This window comes from Phyllobates terribilis, unplaced genomic scaffold (genome assembly GCF_046119375.1).
Source record: "Phyllobates terribilis strain yellow unplaced genomic scaffold, ASM4611937v1 Scaffold_13__5_contigs__length_258822181, whole genome shotgun sequence".
Classification (NCBI taxonomy): domain Eukaryota; kingdom Metazoa; phylum Chordata; class Amphibia; order Anura; family Dendrobatidae; genus Phyllobates; species Phyllobates terribilis.
Genome location: NW_027362773.1, coordinates 114,528,241 through 114,548,768, shown reverse-complemented (window position 1 = coordinate 114,548,768; position 20,528 = coordinate 114,528,241). Strand labels below are relative to the sequence as shown.

At 43.4% G+C, this 20,528-nt stretch overlaps 1 protein-coding gene across 1 annotated transcript in view; it reads right to left on the bottom strand.

Moving 5' to 3' along the window:
- EML3 (EMAP like 3) overlaps positions 1 to 20,528 on the bottom strand; it is a 70,066-nt gene that overhangs the window by 36,511 nt on the left and 13,027 nt on the right. The window contains exon 4 of the mRNA XM_073658474.1: positions 14,527 to 14,796. Within this exon, the coding sequence (XP_073514575.1) occupies positions 14,527 to 14,796 (270 nt within the window). The remainder of the gene's footprint in view (positions 1 to 14,526; positions 14,797 to 20,528) is intronic.

Below are 20,528 nucleotides of genomic sequence, written 5' to 3'. Positions count from 1 at the left end.
GTGCAACAGATCACATGAGCCACCGAGAATAGCAGTACCAACAGAGCAAGTACTGCGCCACAGATCACATGAGCCACCGAGAATAGCAGTACCGACAGTGCAAGTACTGCGCAGCAGATCACATGAGCCACCGAGAATAGCAGTACCAGCAGAGCAAGTACTGCGCCACAGATCACATGAGCCACCGAGAATAGCAGTACCGACAATGCAAGTACTGTGCAACAGATCACATGAGCCACCGAGAATAGCAGTACCAACAGAGCAAGTACTGCGCCACAGATCACATGACGAGAATAGCAGTACCGACAGTGCAAGTACTGCGCAGCAGATCACATGAGCCACTGAGAATAGCAGTACTGACAATGCAAGTACTGCGCTACAGATCACATGAGCCACCGAGAATAGCAGTACCAACAGAGCAAGTACTGCGCCACAGATCACATGAGCCACCGAGAATAGCAGTACCGACAGTGCAAGTACTGCGCAGCAGATCACATGAGCCACTGAGAATAGCAGTACGACAGTGCAAGTACTGCGCAGCAGATCACATGAGCCACTGAGAATAGTAGTACGACAACGCAAGTACTGCGCAACAGATCACATGAGCCACTGAGAATAGTAGTACGACAACGCAAGTACTGCGCAACAGATCACATGAGCCACCGAGAATAGCAGTACCGACAACGCAAGTACTGCGCAACAGATCACATGAGCCACCGAGAATAGCAGTACCGACAATGCAAGTACTGCGCTACAGATCACATGAGCCACCGAGAATAGCAGTAAGACAACGCAAGTACTGCGCAACAGATCACGAGCCACCGAGAATAGCAGTACCGACAATGCAAGTACTGCGCAGCAGATCACATGAGCCACCGAGAATAGCAGTACCGACAACGCAAGTACTGCGCAACAGATCACATGAGCCACCGAGAATAGCAGTACCGACAACACAAGTACTGCGCAACAGATCACATGAGCCACCGAGAATAGCAGTACCGACAACGCAAGTACTGCGCAACAGATCACATGAGCCACCGAGAATAGCAGTACCGACAACGCAAGTACTGCGCAGCAGATCACATGAGCCACCGAGAATAGCAGTACCGACAACGCAAGTACTGCGCAGCAGATCACATGAGCCACCGAGAATAGCAGTACCGACAACACAAGTACTGCGCAACAGATCACATGAGCCACCGAGAATAGCAGTACCGACAATACAAGTACTGCGCAACAGATCACATGAGCCACCGAGAATAGCAGTACCGACAACGCAAGTACTGCGCAGCAGATCACATGAGCCACCAAGAATAGCAGTACCGACAACGCAAGTACTGCGCAGCAGATCACATGAGCCACCGAGAATAGCAGTACCGACAACACAAGTACTGCGCAACAGATCACATGAGCCACCGAGAATAGCAGTACCGACAATACAAGTACTGCGCAACAGATCACATGAGCCACCGAGAATAGCAGTACCGACAATGCAAGTACTGCGCAGCAGATCACATGAGCCACCGAGAATAGCAGTACCGACAATGCAAGTACTGTGCAACAGATCACATGAGCCACCGAGAATAGCAGTACCGACAATGCAAGTACTGTGCAACAGATCACATGAGCCACCGAGAATAGCAGTACCGTCAGTGCAAGTACTGCGCAGCAGATCACATGAGCCACCGAGAATAGCAGTACCGACAGTGCAAGTACTGCGCCACAGATCACATGAGCCACCGAGAATAGCAGTACCGACAATGCAAGTACTGTGCAACAGATCACATGAGCCACCGAGAATAGCAGTACCGACAGTGCAAGTACTGCGCTACAGATCACATGAGCCACCGAGAATAGCAGTACCAACAGAGCAAGTACTGCGCAGCAATGGAAGGAGAGTATTCACCATTTTTATTTTATGGGGTCGCACGGAGGTGACTAGGCAAGTCCAGAGCAATTTTGCATTATTTGTTTTTTTTTTGTTTAATCATATTAGGGATGTTTTATCTTTTTTATTTCATGGAATCAAAATGCTTAATAATTCGACTAGGTGGGGAGACTTATAGCGTGCTCTCCTAAAACATGAAGCATATTGGATTTTTATGCTAAATGCTTCTGTCCCAGCAGGGTTGAATTATATAACCAATTTGATCTTACATTATTGATTAATTGTTGCAGAGTTTCAATAGTCCAAACATTTATTTGCATTTTTTTTCTATAAGTTGGTATACATATATATTTTTTTGTTTTTTTTTAATGGATTTGCTATTTACATTAGTCATCAAATGTTAGTGGGAGGTGTTTATGATGCGGTGAGGGTATTTATTCACCTTGTGCTGCACTATAGTCTATGTCATGAGTAAGGATTACCATCCAAAATGCCCTGATAAGAGAGAGTGTTCTCCATTCACCATGAATTTGTAGTGTTACAGACCTGTCCCAGGTATCCTGGGCTCCGCTCCCTCCTGGGTCCACTGCCCGCTGTTGTGCCCCATGTCAGGTTTTGAAGGTTGCCCGGCGTGGAACCATGACATCATCTCTCTAGATCTATTTAAAGCCCATTGATACACACACCTGTGTCTTGGGATTGAGACTCTAGACCGCTATGTTTGGTGTGCTCCACCTTCTGTGCACACTGTGCTTAAACTTGCTTACATCCCTGTTGGGTTCCATTTATCCTTCCTGCTGCTCCTGAGATTCCGGAAGGTGCCAAGTCCTCCCTTCCCTTCAGGGCTGTGGAGTCGGAGTCGGAGTCCATTTTGGTGGAGTCTGAGTCGATATAACATGGACCAACTCCGACTCCTAAAATATATAATAAATTGGGTACAGTAGTTCAATGCAGTTTGTGGGGAGTATTTTTTCATAAGAATTTGGGAAAGTTATGAAATGTCCTATAAATGTCTGTCCTATTCCTGATCTAAGGGTCTAAACTTTTAGCTGAGATGAATCTGTGCTACAGTAAATTTATCACTTAAACATGAGCCGTGTATGAGGGAGTCGGAGTCAGAGTTGGAGTCGGTGTCATGGGAATTGAGGAGTCTGAGTCGGAGGTTTGTCTTACCGACTCCACAGGCCTGCTTCCCATGTGTCTTCCTGCACCAATGCCTGGGGTTAATGAGCCCACCGGGACCTGTGACTTAGAGGATCCACCTCACCAGGTGAGCCTGACATGTAGTGTGCACTTTTTTTATGGTGGCTGTTTTTATGGAATTTTCTTAATGAATAAGAAGTCCTTTATTAATAATTGCTCTACTTTGCATGTTTATAGCCTTGATCCGTGACACCAGGAGTGGTTGAGCTACATTAATTTCTTGTAAAAAAAAAAAAAAACTGACTTGTCCCTATCCATCCCAGTTCAATGACATTGGGAAAGCCTTGTCTGTCAAGCTCGATGGCACTTACTCAAGAGATATAGCAGAAGTATAGATTGACTTATCAGCTAGTGAGCCACAACTCCCTCGACACCACATCTACCGGATGGTACCTCATGATGTGAGCATCAAAACTGGATCAAGGAAGGAAGTGGCATGGTCTTACAAATCACATCTTTCAAATCATGTAGTTGTCCAGGTAATGTGCTGAATTGAACAGAAATGGCTTGAGGAACATGATGACATGTCCCCTAAATTTTCTAAACTTCATAGACCAGTTTAAGTATCTGTGGGATGGGTTGGGAAAACATGTCTACACCATGGAGGCTCCAACTCATAACTTACAGGACACTAAAAGGATCTGCTTTTAATAACTTGGTGGTGTGATGCTGTGTCACTACTCACGGACAAGTCGTGAGGCTTGAGTAGTCAAGAGGTCTGGGGTCAGATACCAAGAGGGTTCATCATATACAAATGGGTAAGGCAAACGGTGTAGCCAATGTACAGTCCAGAGTCAGAATGCATCAAGGCAAAAGGGGTAATACAAACAGGTAGTCAATAGGCAAATCCCGTGTCTGGCAACGGAAGATCATAATGTCTGAATTTCGAGCACAAAGCACAGACGACACATCACACTGAGCTGAAAGCTATGACGGGCAGCTATCTGGGATAGACAGCTTAGTTAAGTAGCTGGGTAATCCACTGGAACAGGGAACACCTGAAGGAAGCTCAGCACCTCCCAGTCCCAGATTGGACGGCCAAGCTGTCACTCAAAATACCAACAGCTTAGCATGCCCTTGCACTAGATTGGACGACTGAGCTGTCAATCACTACGTCCAAGACACACTGAGCGGTGGAATCGTGAAAGGTGGCAGATACCACAGGATACCTTCAGATAAAACTCCGGAGTCCAAGCAACAGGTCAGAGCTGTTCTGATGGCACAAAGTGAACTTACACAATATTAGGCAGGTGGTTACATGTCATTGCTCATCGGTGTATGGTTCATGATGGCAGGGACTGGGATTGAGAGACTCTATACAAGCTTTATCTTGTTGAAAGATGATGCCGAATTCAAGGAATATAGCCACCGTGTAGAAATACAAGTGCATCTGTGGCGCACCTGCGGGTTCAGTCGCCACAGAGGTACTGCATCTCACCCAGAGGTGTGGTACCCCACTCTCAGGTAAGGAGGGAGTACTACCCAGCACCCACCCACCTGCATCCAACACTACACCATTCCAGACAAGCAGGCGGGGCAAGATGCACGTGTACAATGCTGAGCCCTATCCCTGGTTGGAAGGCGGGGAACCAAGAGAGGGGGAACCATGTAGTGGGTGTGGGTGGAGTAAGTAGATCAGGGGAGCGCTGTCAGAAAGAGTATAAGGAAAGGAACCATCTAGAAGGAGTTGAGTTCAGTCAGACAGTTGAGAGTGGGAGCTCAGAAGGAGCTCCGCTCAGGTGAGCAGAGGAGTGGGCCTAGTCTGAGAGGCCCAGGAGGAGAGACTGGGAGAAGAGGACAGGAGGAGACGGAAGGCTCCAGAGACAGAGGGGATCCCAGGGGCACAGCGAGTGCAGGAAGACACCCGTGCACCCGAATCTTCAAGGACATGGAGGGATCAGGCAGAGGGGACCGGACCCTAAACTAGTGGAGAAGAATCAGGCTCAGCTAGATAACCAAAGGCTGCTGTACTTTCAAGGTGCAGCTGCCAACTACCACAATTACATCGCCGAAAAGGTGGCCGCATAGGGTCCAGGGGACTACACGTTGCCCGACAAGATCCGAGGCTACTGGCTAGGGACACTGATTGTGAGGCGCGGGGCAGGAGGGTGAGAGCCAGCCTAGGAAGACGACTGAGGAAGGAACATAGAACGGGGTCCCGTTTAAGTACTCCTGAAATACCTGAGAGCTGCTGAACCCCTTTCTTGGTGAACGCAGGACGACGTGGGTGGTTATAATCTGGCAGCTGTAACCTGGAGCAGCGTGACAATTGTGAGTAAAATCTGAAGACTGCACCCCACTGTGTCCTGGAATTATTGCTGCGCCATCACCAGCCCTGCACTACACAGCATAGCAACATCTACCTCATAACATCACTATATCCTGCCCTGGGGCTAAGCTCTGCCTGTGGAGAGCTGAACCAACTCTGCTGCGTCACCACCAGCTCCAGAGGATCTGCACCGCAGCGGCAGCGGCTCCATATAGCCGCATACCACAGGCGGCGTGACAAACATTATCTCAATAAAAACTTTAATCCCCTTTTACTTTCCCTTTAATTTCACCACACGGGGCCACGGACAGGGTCACTGCCACTGTGACATCCCCAGCACCGACAGGCCCGGCACCGAGTACCCCACGGCCCCAGGGGGCGCGTCACATCATAATGGGAATACATACAATATATGTGAAAAGTTTAGAGACAGGAAAAAATGCATTTTCGAAAATGGATGTACAGAAATGGAAGACAACCCAAAAAAAAACAACATGGTAATAGGGCTCTATGCATCTGAGCACTACTGACACTCCATGAAAAGCTCTCAGCATGTGGCAACTATCCATTAATATGATCAAGGCCAAGAGAGAGTCCTAATTAGTTCAGTATATGTCGCATTATATGGTTATTTACAAATGGCGTCAATAACTGGTTAATGATTGACTGGGTTGGTGTAACACAATTTATTCCATACTGGCCATCGAATGGTTTTCACACTGGCACCGGCCAAAATACAAACGATTTTCTGGGGGTATTGATGGAGGGGCTCTTTTATGGAAAGTTCATTCTCGGACTAGACGACTGTATGAAAATTCGAAACCAGATGTTGTTTCAAGTGTTAATTTAGGCATAGATTCTGGCATGCAATGGTGGAGCAGCTCCTGGGAACCAAGCGCAACCACATTTAGATGAATCGCAGATGTACCACAAATGCTGAATACCCCATAAATAAAAGCGCAGGAAGTTCTTCCCTATTTATATCACAGTTATGTAAAAAAACAAGAGCCTCACAATATTAAGTCAATTCTTCTCCAGTACAGCTGATCCACAGCAGTCAGTAGAAAATCACTGATGGTAAAAACGGCACATTAACCAAACACTGATGAAAATCAGGAAAAGAAATGGACGGTTTGAATGAGGACTAAGGGTATGTGCACACTACGACTTTTTACACATGAGTGAACCTGCTGTATTCTCCAAGAGAAAGATGCTTCAGTACCACGTTGGTGATTTTTGCCCTTAATAATCTTTTTTGGTCTCTTTTATGGTAATTTTTGTTTGTTGTTTTTCATCACCAGCAATTTTTTTTGTGTGTTTTTTTCAACCGTTTTTGGGTCATTTTTTCGGAGCTTTCCGGTCACTTTTTTTTAAACCTCCACAATGAAGAAACCTCTAGTGGTTTCTGAAGCAAATACACTAGGAAAATGCTAAAAATAAAAGGGCGTTTTCCAGGAGTCGTTTGATCTTTCCCACTGACATCTATTGTACAGAGCGTCTCCATAGCAGAAAGTGCCAGAAGAATGGACACGTCGCTTCTTTTAACCACTCTGAGTCCTTTGAAACCGGAGGTGATTAAAAGCTGCTGAAAAACCTGAAATATAAACAGCGAGTCGTTTTTATGTAGAAATGCACATGACAATTTTACGCGTGTTTTCCATGCGCTTTTTCAGGCATGATTCGGAGCGTACCCCCCTGAAAGATGTCACGTACCCTAAAGGTTTGTTTCACATGCTGCATTTTTTTCTGTAGCTTGCTGCCAATTTTTGAAACAAAAACATAGTGAGCAGACTTTGGCTGTAAGTCAATATTAAATACCAGTAAAAATTTTCTGTGTCAATTTTACACACTTTTTTTTGTATGTTTTTTTCCTTTCATGGGTTTTTCATGAGCTTCTCTATAAGGCCATGTTCAGACGTTCAGTATTTGGTCAGTATTTCACATCAGTATTTGTAAGACAGAACCAGGAGTGGGTGATAAATACATTAGTAGTGACGTGTTTCTATTATACTTTTCCTCTGATTGTTCCACTCCTGACTTTGGCTTACAAATACTGATGTAAAATACTGACCAAATACTGAGCGGCTGTGGCCATACAACAGAAAAAATTAAAAATCAGCCATGAAAATAGCATGCTGGACATTTCCGTGGATTTTGCACACTGTGGCCAATCTTTGTGCTGATTTGTTGAATCGCTAGCGGCAAATCCGCAGAGGAAATTCAAGTGTCAGGGTGGGATTTTTTGGCACAGAAATAGACTTTTATGCCAGCATGTTAACATACCCTTAGTGTTACAGCCCTTTGTATTCCTTTTAAGTGCATTGTAAAGTACTTTTGCAAAACTCAGCAATTCAGCACTTGCTGTCAACTACTTTGCTATTTCACGGATGATATGAAGAAGTCTGGACTCCCCTACTGTGTGGGAAATTGGAATTAAGGCCACTTTCAATAAAATGTTTTATACAAAGATAAAGAGCCAGCATCATCTGTAGACAATTACTTGCTTTATTCAGTCGTTTTCTTCGCATGACCAGTTTGGGTCCCAGCCCAGAATTAAGATGCTGCCTGAGCCGATGTGAGGTGGCTCTGACCTCTGCTTGGCACTGATAGAGTCTAAGGGTTAGTAGACAACAAATGTGTATTTTTCCCTACACGTAAGCTCACCATGGATTATCAGTCTTCCCCAGAGACCAAGTCTAGTAATCCTACGAAGAAAAACAATTCAGGCCTTGATTCATCAATATGTTTGAGCTTGTTTTCTCTTTAGTTTTTGACATCTTAAGTCATTTTTTGATTTGCGTCTTATTCTTTGCTGCCTGACCCTGGACCTTGCCTTTGACTATACTATCCATTTGCCTAACCCTTTTGTCTTGATCCGCTACCTTCCCAGAATTCTGACCCCAAACTGTGACCTCACTACGCCTTTGCCTTATCCCTTTGTTTATGACGATCCCTCTAAGTATCTAACCCCAGACCTCTTGACTACCCAACCGCACGGCTTGTGGATGAGTAGTGACTAGCGTCACACTCTAGTTCCCGCCGGAGTAATTTTATGTACGCCTGAAAATGTTTATGACATTTTAGTGGAACACGCAACTTTTTGCCCAAAAAAGGCAAAAGTGAAGAGTATTTTTTTTTATTTTGCACAAAAGTCATGATCCACTAGTGCCATTCTGACTAGGGATGAGCGGACCTGTGGAAATTCGACTCGAACTTTAGTCCAAAGTTCGGTTCGGGTACCAGAACTGTACCCGAACCCCATTAAAAACCATGGGGACTCGAACTTTGGAGCTGGGAAATATCTCTCTCAGAACTGCAAACATCGAAACATACTTCCAGGAGAGGTCTGTTTTTAGAGTTTAGCAATGGACACAAAGTGTCCGGAACGAACCTCGAACTTTTAAATTTGGGTTCCCTCATCTCTTATACTGACCAATTTAATGCAAAGTCATCAACGAGACAAATTAAGTAAAAAAAAAAAAATGAAATTATGATTTGGTCCCATATTCTTCATATTTTCTTCTCTCTTATTACTATTTTGTCTCATACTGAAATCAAAATGGAGAAATTAATAGTAAATGCTGATAAAGGTGATCAGCCATTATCTCTTACTTCTCACAAGCCTTTTTTTCTGCAACAGGTAATAAAGAATGTTAATACTCAGCCTTCAGTCATTTGCCAGCCCCAAAAATTGAAGTATTTTTACAAAACTTGCAGATCGACAAACCGGTTTATGTAGGCAATAATGAGAAGCTGTCATCCTATCCCGTGGCATTAAAGTGAACCTGTCAGTAAGATAGTACCTAAGAACCCTAAAGTACTGCAGGGTGGGGCAGGGAAACATTTTTCCAAAAATTCAGTTGTTATCCACTGCTACATTGTGATGAAACCAAAGTGAGCTCTGCAGCCACGACGCTATTCGTACTTGGGTCGTTCCAGTATGGTGCCCATAATACTTCCATATAACCTTAGGTTGCCCTGGCACTATGCCCTTATTACTGCCATACACTCTTAAATGTTTCCGGTATATTGCTTGATTGTCTAGCTTTAGATAGGCAACTGTTTGGAGACCATGCAACCTATCACATCTCTCACACAACTGTGGTTTTCTAATGGTGCTAAAAGATTGCCAAAATAACAAATCTTAACCACAATGAATGTTCGTCGGCTGTTTTGGTGAAATAATTGTTCATTTCGACTGATGACTGACCTACAAATGTTTATTATCGTTCAAAACACCAATTGGGCCAAAACACTGATTGGCAGCAATCTGTGTACATGTCAGAAATTCTGTTGCCTTCTACAGTTTGACCACTAGTGGCAGCTATTGTTCACTTTAATAATTGTGCTGCAGTTTCACTCCTTACCACTGGAGGCTGCTGTTGTGTTCTACAATTGCCATTTTCCAAGATGGTGGAATCCATCTTGTTTCCTGTTTGGGCCTACTTAAAGCCACATGGATCTCTCACTCATTGCTTGAGTATTGTGTCTAGCTGTTAGCTTAGCTTCAATCGCCAGCTCCTGTACATTCTTACCCAGTCTGTTCTAATTTATCTATGGATTGTTTCCTACAACTCCTTTGCTATCTCCAAGAACTTCTACTACTGCTAGCTGTTCCTGCTTGTGCTCCTTCGGCCACTGGGTTCCAGCAGTACTATGCCAGCATCGTAATACTACACTGTGCATAGGCAGAAAGCTGTCAATCAGTGGTGGGGGCGGAGGTTAAAAGGAGCAGGAGGAATAGATGGCACGTGACACCTAGTCCTCTAGTGATAATATCCTGCTGATAAAACAAATACAGCACACAAAGCTGGGATTGGTGTCTCTGCCCCAATATCATGCCGCTCCCTGATTACATAGCAAAAATCTGCTGACAGATTCCCTGTGTATTGAAGCATTTAAAGTTTTGAAACCAGGGGTGGACATATCATTGGTGCAACAGGGGTCCAGAAGGTAAGGGGGCCACTACCAGCTCTAAAGCAGGTGGAATTGTGCACTATGATGAACAATTGGACTACAAGGGCCCATATATTGCTCTTGCACAGGGGCCTCTTCTGTGTCTGAAACTACAGTCCCCAGCATACTTAAAGTGATGCTTTTTCCAACCATGTGACTGAGCATAAAGATGTACATAAAGATCTGAAATAGAATATTTTCTAGCCAAAAGAAGACAACAATCAGGCACTAGCCTCTAATGTTTTGAGTTTCTTTGAACCCATGGGGAGCACCTATAGGTATACATAGCCACAATCAGTGCACTGGACAACCATGATGGGTACAACCTACAGGTTCCAGTGTCTTATCTCCAAAACATGTTCCTAAAAAAATGTGAAAGGCTCACTAGTCCTTATGATGATCCTTCCTTTCCAAGAACATGAGGACAGGAAAATAAGTCTACAGAGAGGTACTGTTGTCTGGGCACCTAAAAAAAGAGTAATAAATCCAGAATTAAATTATGCAAATGGCACTGGTCTACACTGGGCTCATTTAATTGCATTTTCCATACTTCTGCACGAAATGTGACATAAGACTTAATTATTTAATATTCTGGAATGTTTCCACTCATTGAACACTATACATGAAATTAGTTAATTTTCTCCGCAGACAAGCAAATCCTGTAGTGAAATTACAGAAACAGAGACTTGTGTTACTTCCTGAAAATGTAAAAGGTTGGTACGCTACATGTACAAAAGTACTGGGACACCTTTGTTTTAGTCACTGAATACAATTTTTTTTCCATTCTGTCCTTTTACCATAAGTATATAAAATCCAGCCCCTTGCCATGCTGTCTGCATTGATGAACATTTATAAATTAATGGCTCGTTCTAAAGCCCTCACTGATATCAGCGCGGTCCTGTAATAGGAGCCACCGGGGTAACAAGTCCGTTAAGTAATTTTTTCACTCCTAAATCTTCCCCCATCACCTGGGAGTGATATATTGAGAAGTGGAAGAAACCTCAGCAACTCGGCCACAAAGTTGAGACTCTGTAATGTTATAGAGCGGGGTCACAGTTCCTCTGGTATTAACATCATCACAAAAACTATGAACCGCGATCTCCATGGCTTGAGTTTCCATGGCCAAGCAGCTACATGCAAGCCTTACATCAACCAAGCACAATGCAAAGTGTCAGATGGAGTGGTGTAAACTGCCACCACTGGACTGTGGAGCAGTGGAGACGTGTTCTGTGCAGTGACTGATCATATTTCTCTATCTGACATCTGATGGACGTGTCTGGGTCTGTCCAGCAGGGTACATCATAAACAGAGGGAAGAGACAAAGGTGTAGTCAGGTCACAGTCCAGAGTAAGAGTTCCAAGATCAGAGTGCGTCAAGGCAAAAGGGGTAATACAAATGGGTAGTCATTAGGCAAATCCAGGGTCCAGCAACAGAAGATCAAAATGTCTGAATTCAGAGCACAGAGAACACACCACACTGAGCTGAAGGCTATGACTTGACAGCTTAGTAAAGCAGCTGGGTAATCACTTGGAACAGGGAACACCTGAAGGAAGCTCAGCACCTCCCAATCTGGATTGGACGGCTGAGCTGTCAATCAAAATACCAACAGCTATGGACGCCCCTGTACTAGATTGGATGACTGAGCTGTCAGTCACCGAGTCCAAGACACACTGAGCGGTGGAAAAGTGACACCACTTTTGTGGGAAGAGTTTGGGGGGTAGGCATGTGTCTGTTCCCCATGGCTATGCCCCAGAGTAAAAGGTCCATAAAGGCAACATTGGGGGAGTTTGGTGTGGAAGAACACGATCAGCCGCACAGAGCCCAACCTTAACTCCGACTGTCTCCTTAAAACAACAGTGTCTGACCTCACAAATACTTTTTTTGCATGAATGGGCAAAACTTCATACAATCTTGCTCCAAAATCTTGTAAAAAGACTTCCCAGAAGAGCAGAAGCAGTAATAGCTGCAAGGGGAGGCCAAACTCCATAATAATGTCTATGGATTTAGAATGGGAGGTTAGAAAAGCTCCTGCAGGTGTCCCAATGCTTTGTTCCATATACTGTATTTCCCACCACCACTGGTGTCCTGATTATATTCCCAACTCCAGCAAATATTGGCTAATAGGAAAACTCTGACTAGGAGAACTCTACAACTCCACTAACACCCATCTTCTCAGGCTTTAGCTAGAAGTTCTGGTGGCATCAGGTATACCTGCCCTTCTACTTCAGCACCGTGTCAGACACAGGACTAGAAAATGACAGCTTTCAGCATTGCCCTCCACAAACCATGGCTTGTCCAACTTAGCAGTGTCCTGGCTCTCCTAGAAATACTTGTACTTCAGTACTTTTTTAACTTGGCTAGATCTTCAAAAAAATCATAGAAAGCCTTGCCAATTTCACTATGTAGCGCCAGTAAAACAAGAACAAACCCTTTTCCTATTTTTTTGGTCCCCCCCGAGACCAATTACTGCCTTCCGTACACATGAACAGATTTCAATAATGTTCCAGATCCAGGTATAAATCCTCGCTTCAGCTAATAGTCAAAATGAAGGGACTCTCTTTTACAAACCAGCAAGCCCACTTACCACCATGCAAGTGATTGTCAGCTTATATATACAGTGGGTTTGAGGGAAACTAAATTAGGAAAAGGGTTGAAGAATCCCAAACAGCCACTAAAGAGCCAACAGTTCACCGTTGGAGTATTTTGGCTGGAATAAAACAAACACCTTCTGTCCACATGAACGGACATAATTAGAATAAGACTCCTGGACAAAGCTGTAATAAGTCACACGTTATTCCACCCTGGTCAGCAAAGATGGATCTTGGAAATCAGCCCCATCTCCTTGGCTGATCTTATTCAATTCTTCTTCACTTGGACACCTCTGGACTGTTCTGATAATTCCACTATCTGAGATGTGAGAAAATGCTTTAGGAGACCAACATTTAAGTTGTTGGAAAATATAACACAGACGACCAGTACTGTCTACACAGCTCTGAGGGACCGTACGTGGTAATGCCTCATCCAGAATAAGAATGGGGGTCCCAAAATCCCCTGTGTGAATGACTGGAGAATTACTAAGCATGTGTGACCTATGCGTAATGGAAAAATGGTCGCACATGCTCATCAGCTAATCTTTCACAAAGGGGGACTTTATGCGCCCCTTACTCTCAGGATCGGCAGGGGTCTCAGCAGCTGCATCATTTATTTATTACCTATCCTGTGGATAGGGAACAAATATTGTTTAGATATTACAACGACCTACTTGGACAACTTGATCTTAAATGCAATAGTACCCCAAATTTTTTATTTATTTTTTTTTAAAAAAAAAAAAAAAAAAAAACACCTGCACCGACATCATTCCAGCAATATCGACACTGGGTCTCCCAGGGCTAGCGTAACCTTGTTAGGTCACATGAGCACTGCAGCTAATCAGTGACCACTAATGGGCTACTTCGCTCACTCTTTCCTCGGATGAAACTCAGACGTCCAGGGGTGGTGCGGAAGATGTGGCCCATTAGTAGCTGCCGATTGGCTGCAGGGCACACAAGACATAATGTCATGGAAGTGCCAGTGCAATTGGCTGCAGGACACACAAGACATAACAATGGTATGCAAGTGCCAGTGCAATTGGCTGCAGGACACACAAGACATAACAATGGCATGCAAGTGTCAGTGCAATTGGCTGCAGGACACACAAGACATAACAATGGTATGCAAGTGCCAGTGCAAGTGGCTGCAGGACACACAAGACATAACAATGGTATGCAAGTGTCAGTGCAAGTGGCTGCAGGACACACAAGACATAACAATAGTATGCAAGTGCCAGTGCAAGTGGCTGCAGGACACACAAGACATAACAATAGTATGCAAGTGCCAGTGCAATTGGCTGCAGGACACACAAGACATAACAATGGCATGCAAGTGTCAGTGCAAGTGGCTGCAGGACACACAAGACATAACAATGGCATGCAAGTGCAAGTGGCTGCAGGACACACAAGACATAACAATGGCATGCAAGTGCCAGTGCAATGCTGGAATTTGGTCGGTGCAGGGAGTCTAACGGTTCAGAATCTGCACCACAAATCCATGGCCACATCTGAACACGGACTGATCCATCATACCAATCACGGATCCTGTAAAACTGAAAGCCATGATGGCAGTGAGCCCTTAACTGGATATAATTATGCAAACATCATGTCACTGCACTTACAGCTCCTTCTTGTTCTGTCTCAGTGACGTCACAGCGCGTACAATGGCCGCTCCCTCTTCTTGCGTTGGGCTTTGGGAAACCTTTTCCACCTCTTCAGAGTCACCAATTCCATCAGCGGATTCTCCATTGATTGAGTCATTCTCACATGCTACTGTCCCATCCACTGGATCTAGACCATCTTTGGGGTCTTTATCAACCAAAGACCACTCTGTTTGTGTTCCAACAGTACAAAGTACACAACTATAATCCTGAGCTCCTTCCACGGGCTCACTGCAAAAGAACGGAATAGTTAATCACAATGTATAATTCTGTGCCAAATTGTCAATGCCTCTGCCATCTTATTTCTTAGTCAAAGCAGGTCGTGTTCTCAGCTTCCTTTTACTATCAATAAATTTTCAAACCTATCTCATTGTACAAACTGTCTAAGTATGCAGCAGTTAGCCAACTTTTGTTACGTTTGTGACATTTTGCTTGTTGGTGGGGTTGATCTCCGACACATTTATATGGGCATCTCACCGTTTGTCGTCTTGTCTAAATGGACGTTTAGTCTTGAAAGAATTTTAAACTTCTTGTAAGGTATCATTTATTTAATCTAAGTTTAATTAATTAACTGTGGAAGAGAAATAGTGTCTTATTTTTTTCTATAAATGTAGAAGCTATTTAGATTGCAGTGGTTAGCACTGTAGCCTTGCAGCGCTGGGGTCATGGGTTGATATCCAACCATGGACAACATCTGTTGGAGTTCGTATGTTCTCTCCTTACGTGTGAGGGTTTCCTCCCATATTTCAATAGACATACTAATATAGCGAATTTAGTTTGTGGGGACAGTGAATGATGACAATGTCAGTAAAGTGCTGTGGAATATGTCAGTATTGTATAAGCAAGTAAAATAAATAAACATATTTTTAATAAAAACATCCCTATGGGCCAACATATTGGAGACAAACCCTTTCTTCTTGCATTGTCTCTATGCCACAGTACAGCAGGGTGTGTATGCACTATTATGGCTTCATAAATGGAGGATAATGGTCATAGAAATGTCAATAGACTAATATAATACAGTCTCTAGAAATGGAGTAGAGACTCCTCTGACAACAAGGAGTGACAGGAGAGATGCATACAAAGCCTTCATAAGTATAGCGCACATCCTGCCCTCGGCTGACCCTGTCTCAGTCTGCACAGAAAAGCCGAATAGTGGCTGCACACAAGAGTGAACTATATGGAAAGTCACATAATATAAAATGTTTTGACTTCTTACAAATTTTCTTTAATTCTATTATCCAGTGTTCAGACAGATATGCTAGCCCAATATTACTATAATGATTGCACAGAGTATGCCTATACTTTTATGTTTTTTTCTTTATTGCAAAGAATTCTACAGTACTACAACTGTGCTTATATTATATAAGCTCTACTCTTAATGTGTGTAATATATATATTACACACATGTAGAGTAGAGCTTATATAATATAAGGACAGTTCTAATACGGTAGAGTATATATATTGCAGCAAAGTCAGGTAGGCCAGGGTTAAGTCCTAGCACTGCAGGTCTTGATTAGATGCACCTGACTAACTTTGACTAAGAACCAAGAAATGGGTTCATCTTGGTGTGTCAGTCTGCTGGGTGTTAAGCAGAGTCAAGTGACCAAAATGTGAGTTGTAGCTGGGAGAGAGAAATGCCAGAGTCTTTCTCTGAATGTAGACTGCATGGGTCAGCTAGTAAAGCTGAGCAGTCTGTGTGTTGGAGCTGCAGAGTAACGTGTGGAAGATGCAGCCTGTTCAGTGTGAACAGTGCATGGAGTTGAATACTTTTGTTTGATGCTGGAAACTGCTGGAGCTCAGGTTGAATGTGATACTGTGACTGGTAGAACAGTACCTCTTGTTTGAGTAAAGTTTGTCCTGAGAGAACGAACTGTACATATCACCTTATCGTGTCTGGGAGAAAGAAAAATACCTCGGTGTTGGCAGTCTCACACAAAAGTGGAAAGGGAGAGTACTGTAATCTGTTCAGGTGAGCCCGCACTGACATATCTGTCTGCTGAATAAACTGTTTTTTTGCTGTGATACCTTTGTGCCCAGAAGAAGCTATTCTTATTTTTTAATCCTTTGGAGTTTAATGAAAGCAATAAAACTGCACATTTGTACTAAACCACATTGTCTGTGTAAATGCTACTTAATGCCTACCTGAAAGCGAGATTGAATCCATACATTATATATATTTAATAAGAATGGAGCTGGTAAAGTCTTGAATGGAGTATATGTGTCACCGAAGTGCCTAGCCTCGGTGATTTAAAACCCGGAGAGAAGGCTCCAGCACTGATAGTGCTGAGAGGTTTATTTAATGGGCCTGGATTTTTGGTCCGGGTTTTAGGAGCATCTGGGAGAGATGGGTGGGACTGGATTGGCTGCTCTCATGTCTCCAATTTAGGCCTGGCAGCTGATATAAAAGGGCTGCTCAGCTGCTCCAAAGTGGTTTGAGAGGAGAGGTGGAAATACCTCTGGGACTTGGTCTCTGTTTGTGAAGGAGAAAATATCTCTGGTGTTGTGTAGCTTCTGCCAGAGACTAAGACCTGACATATCTAAAAGAGTGCGCCCCTCTGTTTTCCTGTGTATCAACTGTTTACTTATGTTATACCTTTTGAGCCCAGAAGAGGCTATTTGTGTTTGAATGCTGGAAGTTTATGGACTTTTAATAAATCCTCCTGTGTGATCAAGACCATGTGCCTGTGCATATACCTCAACCACTGCCAAGAGTGAATCCCTACTATATATACAGTGCCTACAAGTAGTATTCAACCCCCTGCAGATTTAGCTGGTTTGATAAGATGCAAATAAGTTAGAGCCTTCAAACTGCAAACGAGAGTAGGTTTTATGAACAGAAGCATAAATCTTACAAACCAAAAAGTTATGTTGCTCAGTTGATTTTTATTAAATTTTAAACATAAAAGTGTGGGTCAATTATTATACAACCCCTATGTTTAATATTTTGTGGAATAACCCTGGTTTGCAATTACAGCTAATAATCGTCTTTTATAAGACCTGATCAGGCCGGCACAGGTCTGTGGAGTTATCTTGGCCCACTCCTCCATGCAGATCTTCTCCAAGTTATCTAGGTTCTTTGAGTGTCTCATGTGGACTTTATTCTTGAGCTCCTTCCACAAGTTTTCAATTGGGTTAAGGTCAGGAGACTGACTAGGCCACTCCAACACCTTGACTTTTTCCCTCTTGAACCAGGCCTTGGTTTTCTTGGCTGTGTGCTTTGGGTCGTTGTCTTGTTGGAAGATGAAATTACGACCCATCTTAAGATCCTTGATGGAGGAGCGGAGGTTCTTGGCCAAAATCTCCAGGTAGGCCGTGCTATCCATCTTCCCATGGATGCGGACCAGATGGCCAGGCCCCTTGGCTGAGAAACAGCCCCACAGCATGATGCTGCCACCACCATGCTTGACTGTAGGGATGGTATTCTTGGGGTCGCATGCAGTGCCATCCAGTCTCCAAACGTCACGTGTGTGGTTGGCACCAAAGATCTCGATCTTGGTCTCATCAGACCATAGAACCTTGAACCAGTCTGTCTCAGAGTCCTCCAAGTGATCATGAGCAAACTGTAGACGAGCCTTGACATGACGCTTTGAAAGTAAAGGTACCATACAGGCTCGTCTGGAACGGAGACCATTGCGGTGGAGTACGTTACTTATGGTATTGACTGAAACCAATGTCCCCACTGCCATGAGATCTTCCCGGAGCTCCTTCCTTGTTGTACTTGGGTTAGCCTTGACTCTTCGGACAAGCCTGGCCTCGGCACGGGAGGACACTTTCAAAGGCTGTCCAGGCCGTGGAAGGCTAACAGTAGTTCCATAAGCCTTCCACTTACGGATGATGCTCCCAACAGTGGAGACAGGTAGGCCCGACTCCTTGGAAAGGGTTTTGTACCCCTTGCCAGCCTTGTGACCCTCCACGATCTTGTCTCTGATGGCCTTGGAATGCTCCTTTGTCTTTCCCATGTTGACCATGTCTGAGTGCTGTTCACAAGTTTGGGGAGGGTCTTAAATAGTCAGAAAAGGCTGGCAAAGTAGATCTTTAATCCACACATGTGAAGCTCATTATTCTTGGTGCCTGAACTACTTCTTAATACTTTAGGGAGACCAAACAGAATTCTTGTGGTTTGAGGGGTTGAATAATAAATGACACTCTGAATTAACTTTTAACGTTTTTAAAAAAAAACAAAAACAAAATTTGCTGCAGTGCATTTCCCACTTCCAGGCTGATCTACAGTACAAATGTCACAATGCCAAGTTAATTCCGCATGTGTCAACCAGCTAAATCTGCAGGGGGTTGAATACTACTTGTAGGCACTGTGTGTGTATATATATATATATATATATATATATATATATATATATATATATATATATATATATATATATATATATATATATATATATATATATATATATATATATATATATATATATATATATATATATATATATATATACATACAGTCATATGAAAAAGTTTGGGCACCCCTATTAATCTTAAGCTTAATGTTTTATAAAAATTGGTGTTTTTGCAACAGCTATTTCAGTTTGATATATGTAATAACTGTTGGACACAGTAATGTTTCTGCCTTGAAATGAGGTTTATTGTGCTAACAGAAAATGTGCAATCTGCATTCAAACAAAATTTGACCGGTGCATAAGTATGGGCACCCTTATCATTTTCTTGTTTTAAATACTCCTGCCTACTTTTTACTGACTTACTAAAGCACTTTTTTTGGTTTTGTAACCTCATTGAGCTTTGAACTTTATAGCCAGGTGTATGCAATCATGACAAAAGCTACTTAAAGTGGCCACTTGCAAGTTGTTCTCCTGTTTGAATCTCCTCTGAAGAGTGGCATCATGGGCTCCTCAAAACAACTGTCAAATGATCTGAAAACAAAGATTATTCAACATAGTTGTTCAGGGGAAGGATACAAAAAGCTGTCTCAGAGATTTAACCTGTCAGTTTCCACTGTGAGGAACATAGTAAGGAAATGGAAGAACATAGGGACAGTTCTTGCTAAGGCCAGAAGTGTCAGGACAAGAAAAACATCAGAAAGGCAGAGAAGAAGAATGGTGAGATCAGTCAAGGACAATCCTCAGACCACCTCCAGAGAGCTGCAGCATCAACTTGCTGCAGATGGTGTCACTGTGCATCGGTCAACTATACAACGCACTTTGCACAAGGAGAAGCTGTATGGGAGAGTGATGCGAAAGAAGCCGTTTCTGCAAGTACGCACAAACAGAGTCGGCTGAGGTATGCAAAAGCACATTTGAAGAAGCCTATTTCTTTTTGGAAGAAGGTCCTGTGGACTGATGAAACCAAGATTGAGTTGTTTGGTCATACAAAAAGGCGTTATGCATGGTGGCAAAAAAACACAGCATTCCAAGAAAAACACTTGCTACCCACAGTAAAATTTGGTGGAGGTTCCATCATGCTTTGGGGCTGTGTGGTCAATGCCGGCACTGGGAATCTTGTTAAAGTTGAGGGACGCATGGATTCCACTCAGTATCAGCAGATTCTTGGCAATAGTGTTCAAGAATCAGTGATAAAGTTGAAGTTACGCAGTGGATGGATCTTTCAGCAAGACAATGATCCAAAACACCGCTCCAAATCTACTCAGGCATTCATGCAGAGGAACAATTACAATGTTCTGGAATGGCCATCCCAGTCCCCAGACCGGAATATCATTGAACATCTGTGGGATCATTTGAAGAGGCTGTCCATGCTCAGCGACCATCAAACTTAACTGAACTGGAATTGTTTTGTAAAGAGGAATGGTCAAAAATACCTTCATCCAGGATCCAGGAACTCATTAAAAGCTACAGGAAGCAACTAGAGGCTGTTATTTTTGCAAAAGGAGGATCTACTAAATATTAATGTCACTTTTCTGGTGAGGTGCCCATACTTATGCACCTGTCAAATTTTGTTTGAATGCAGATTGCACATTTTCTGTTAGTACA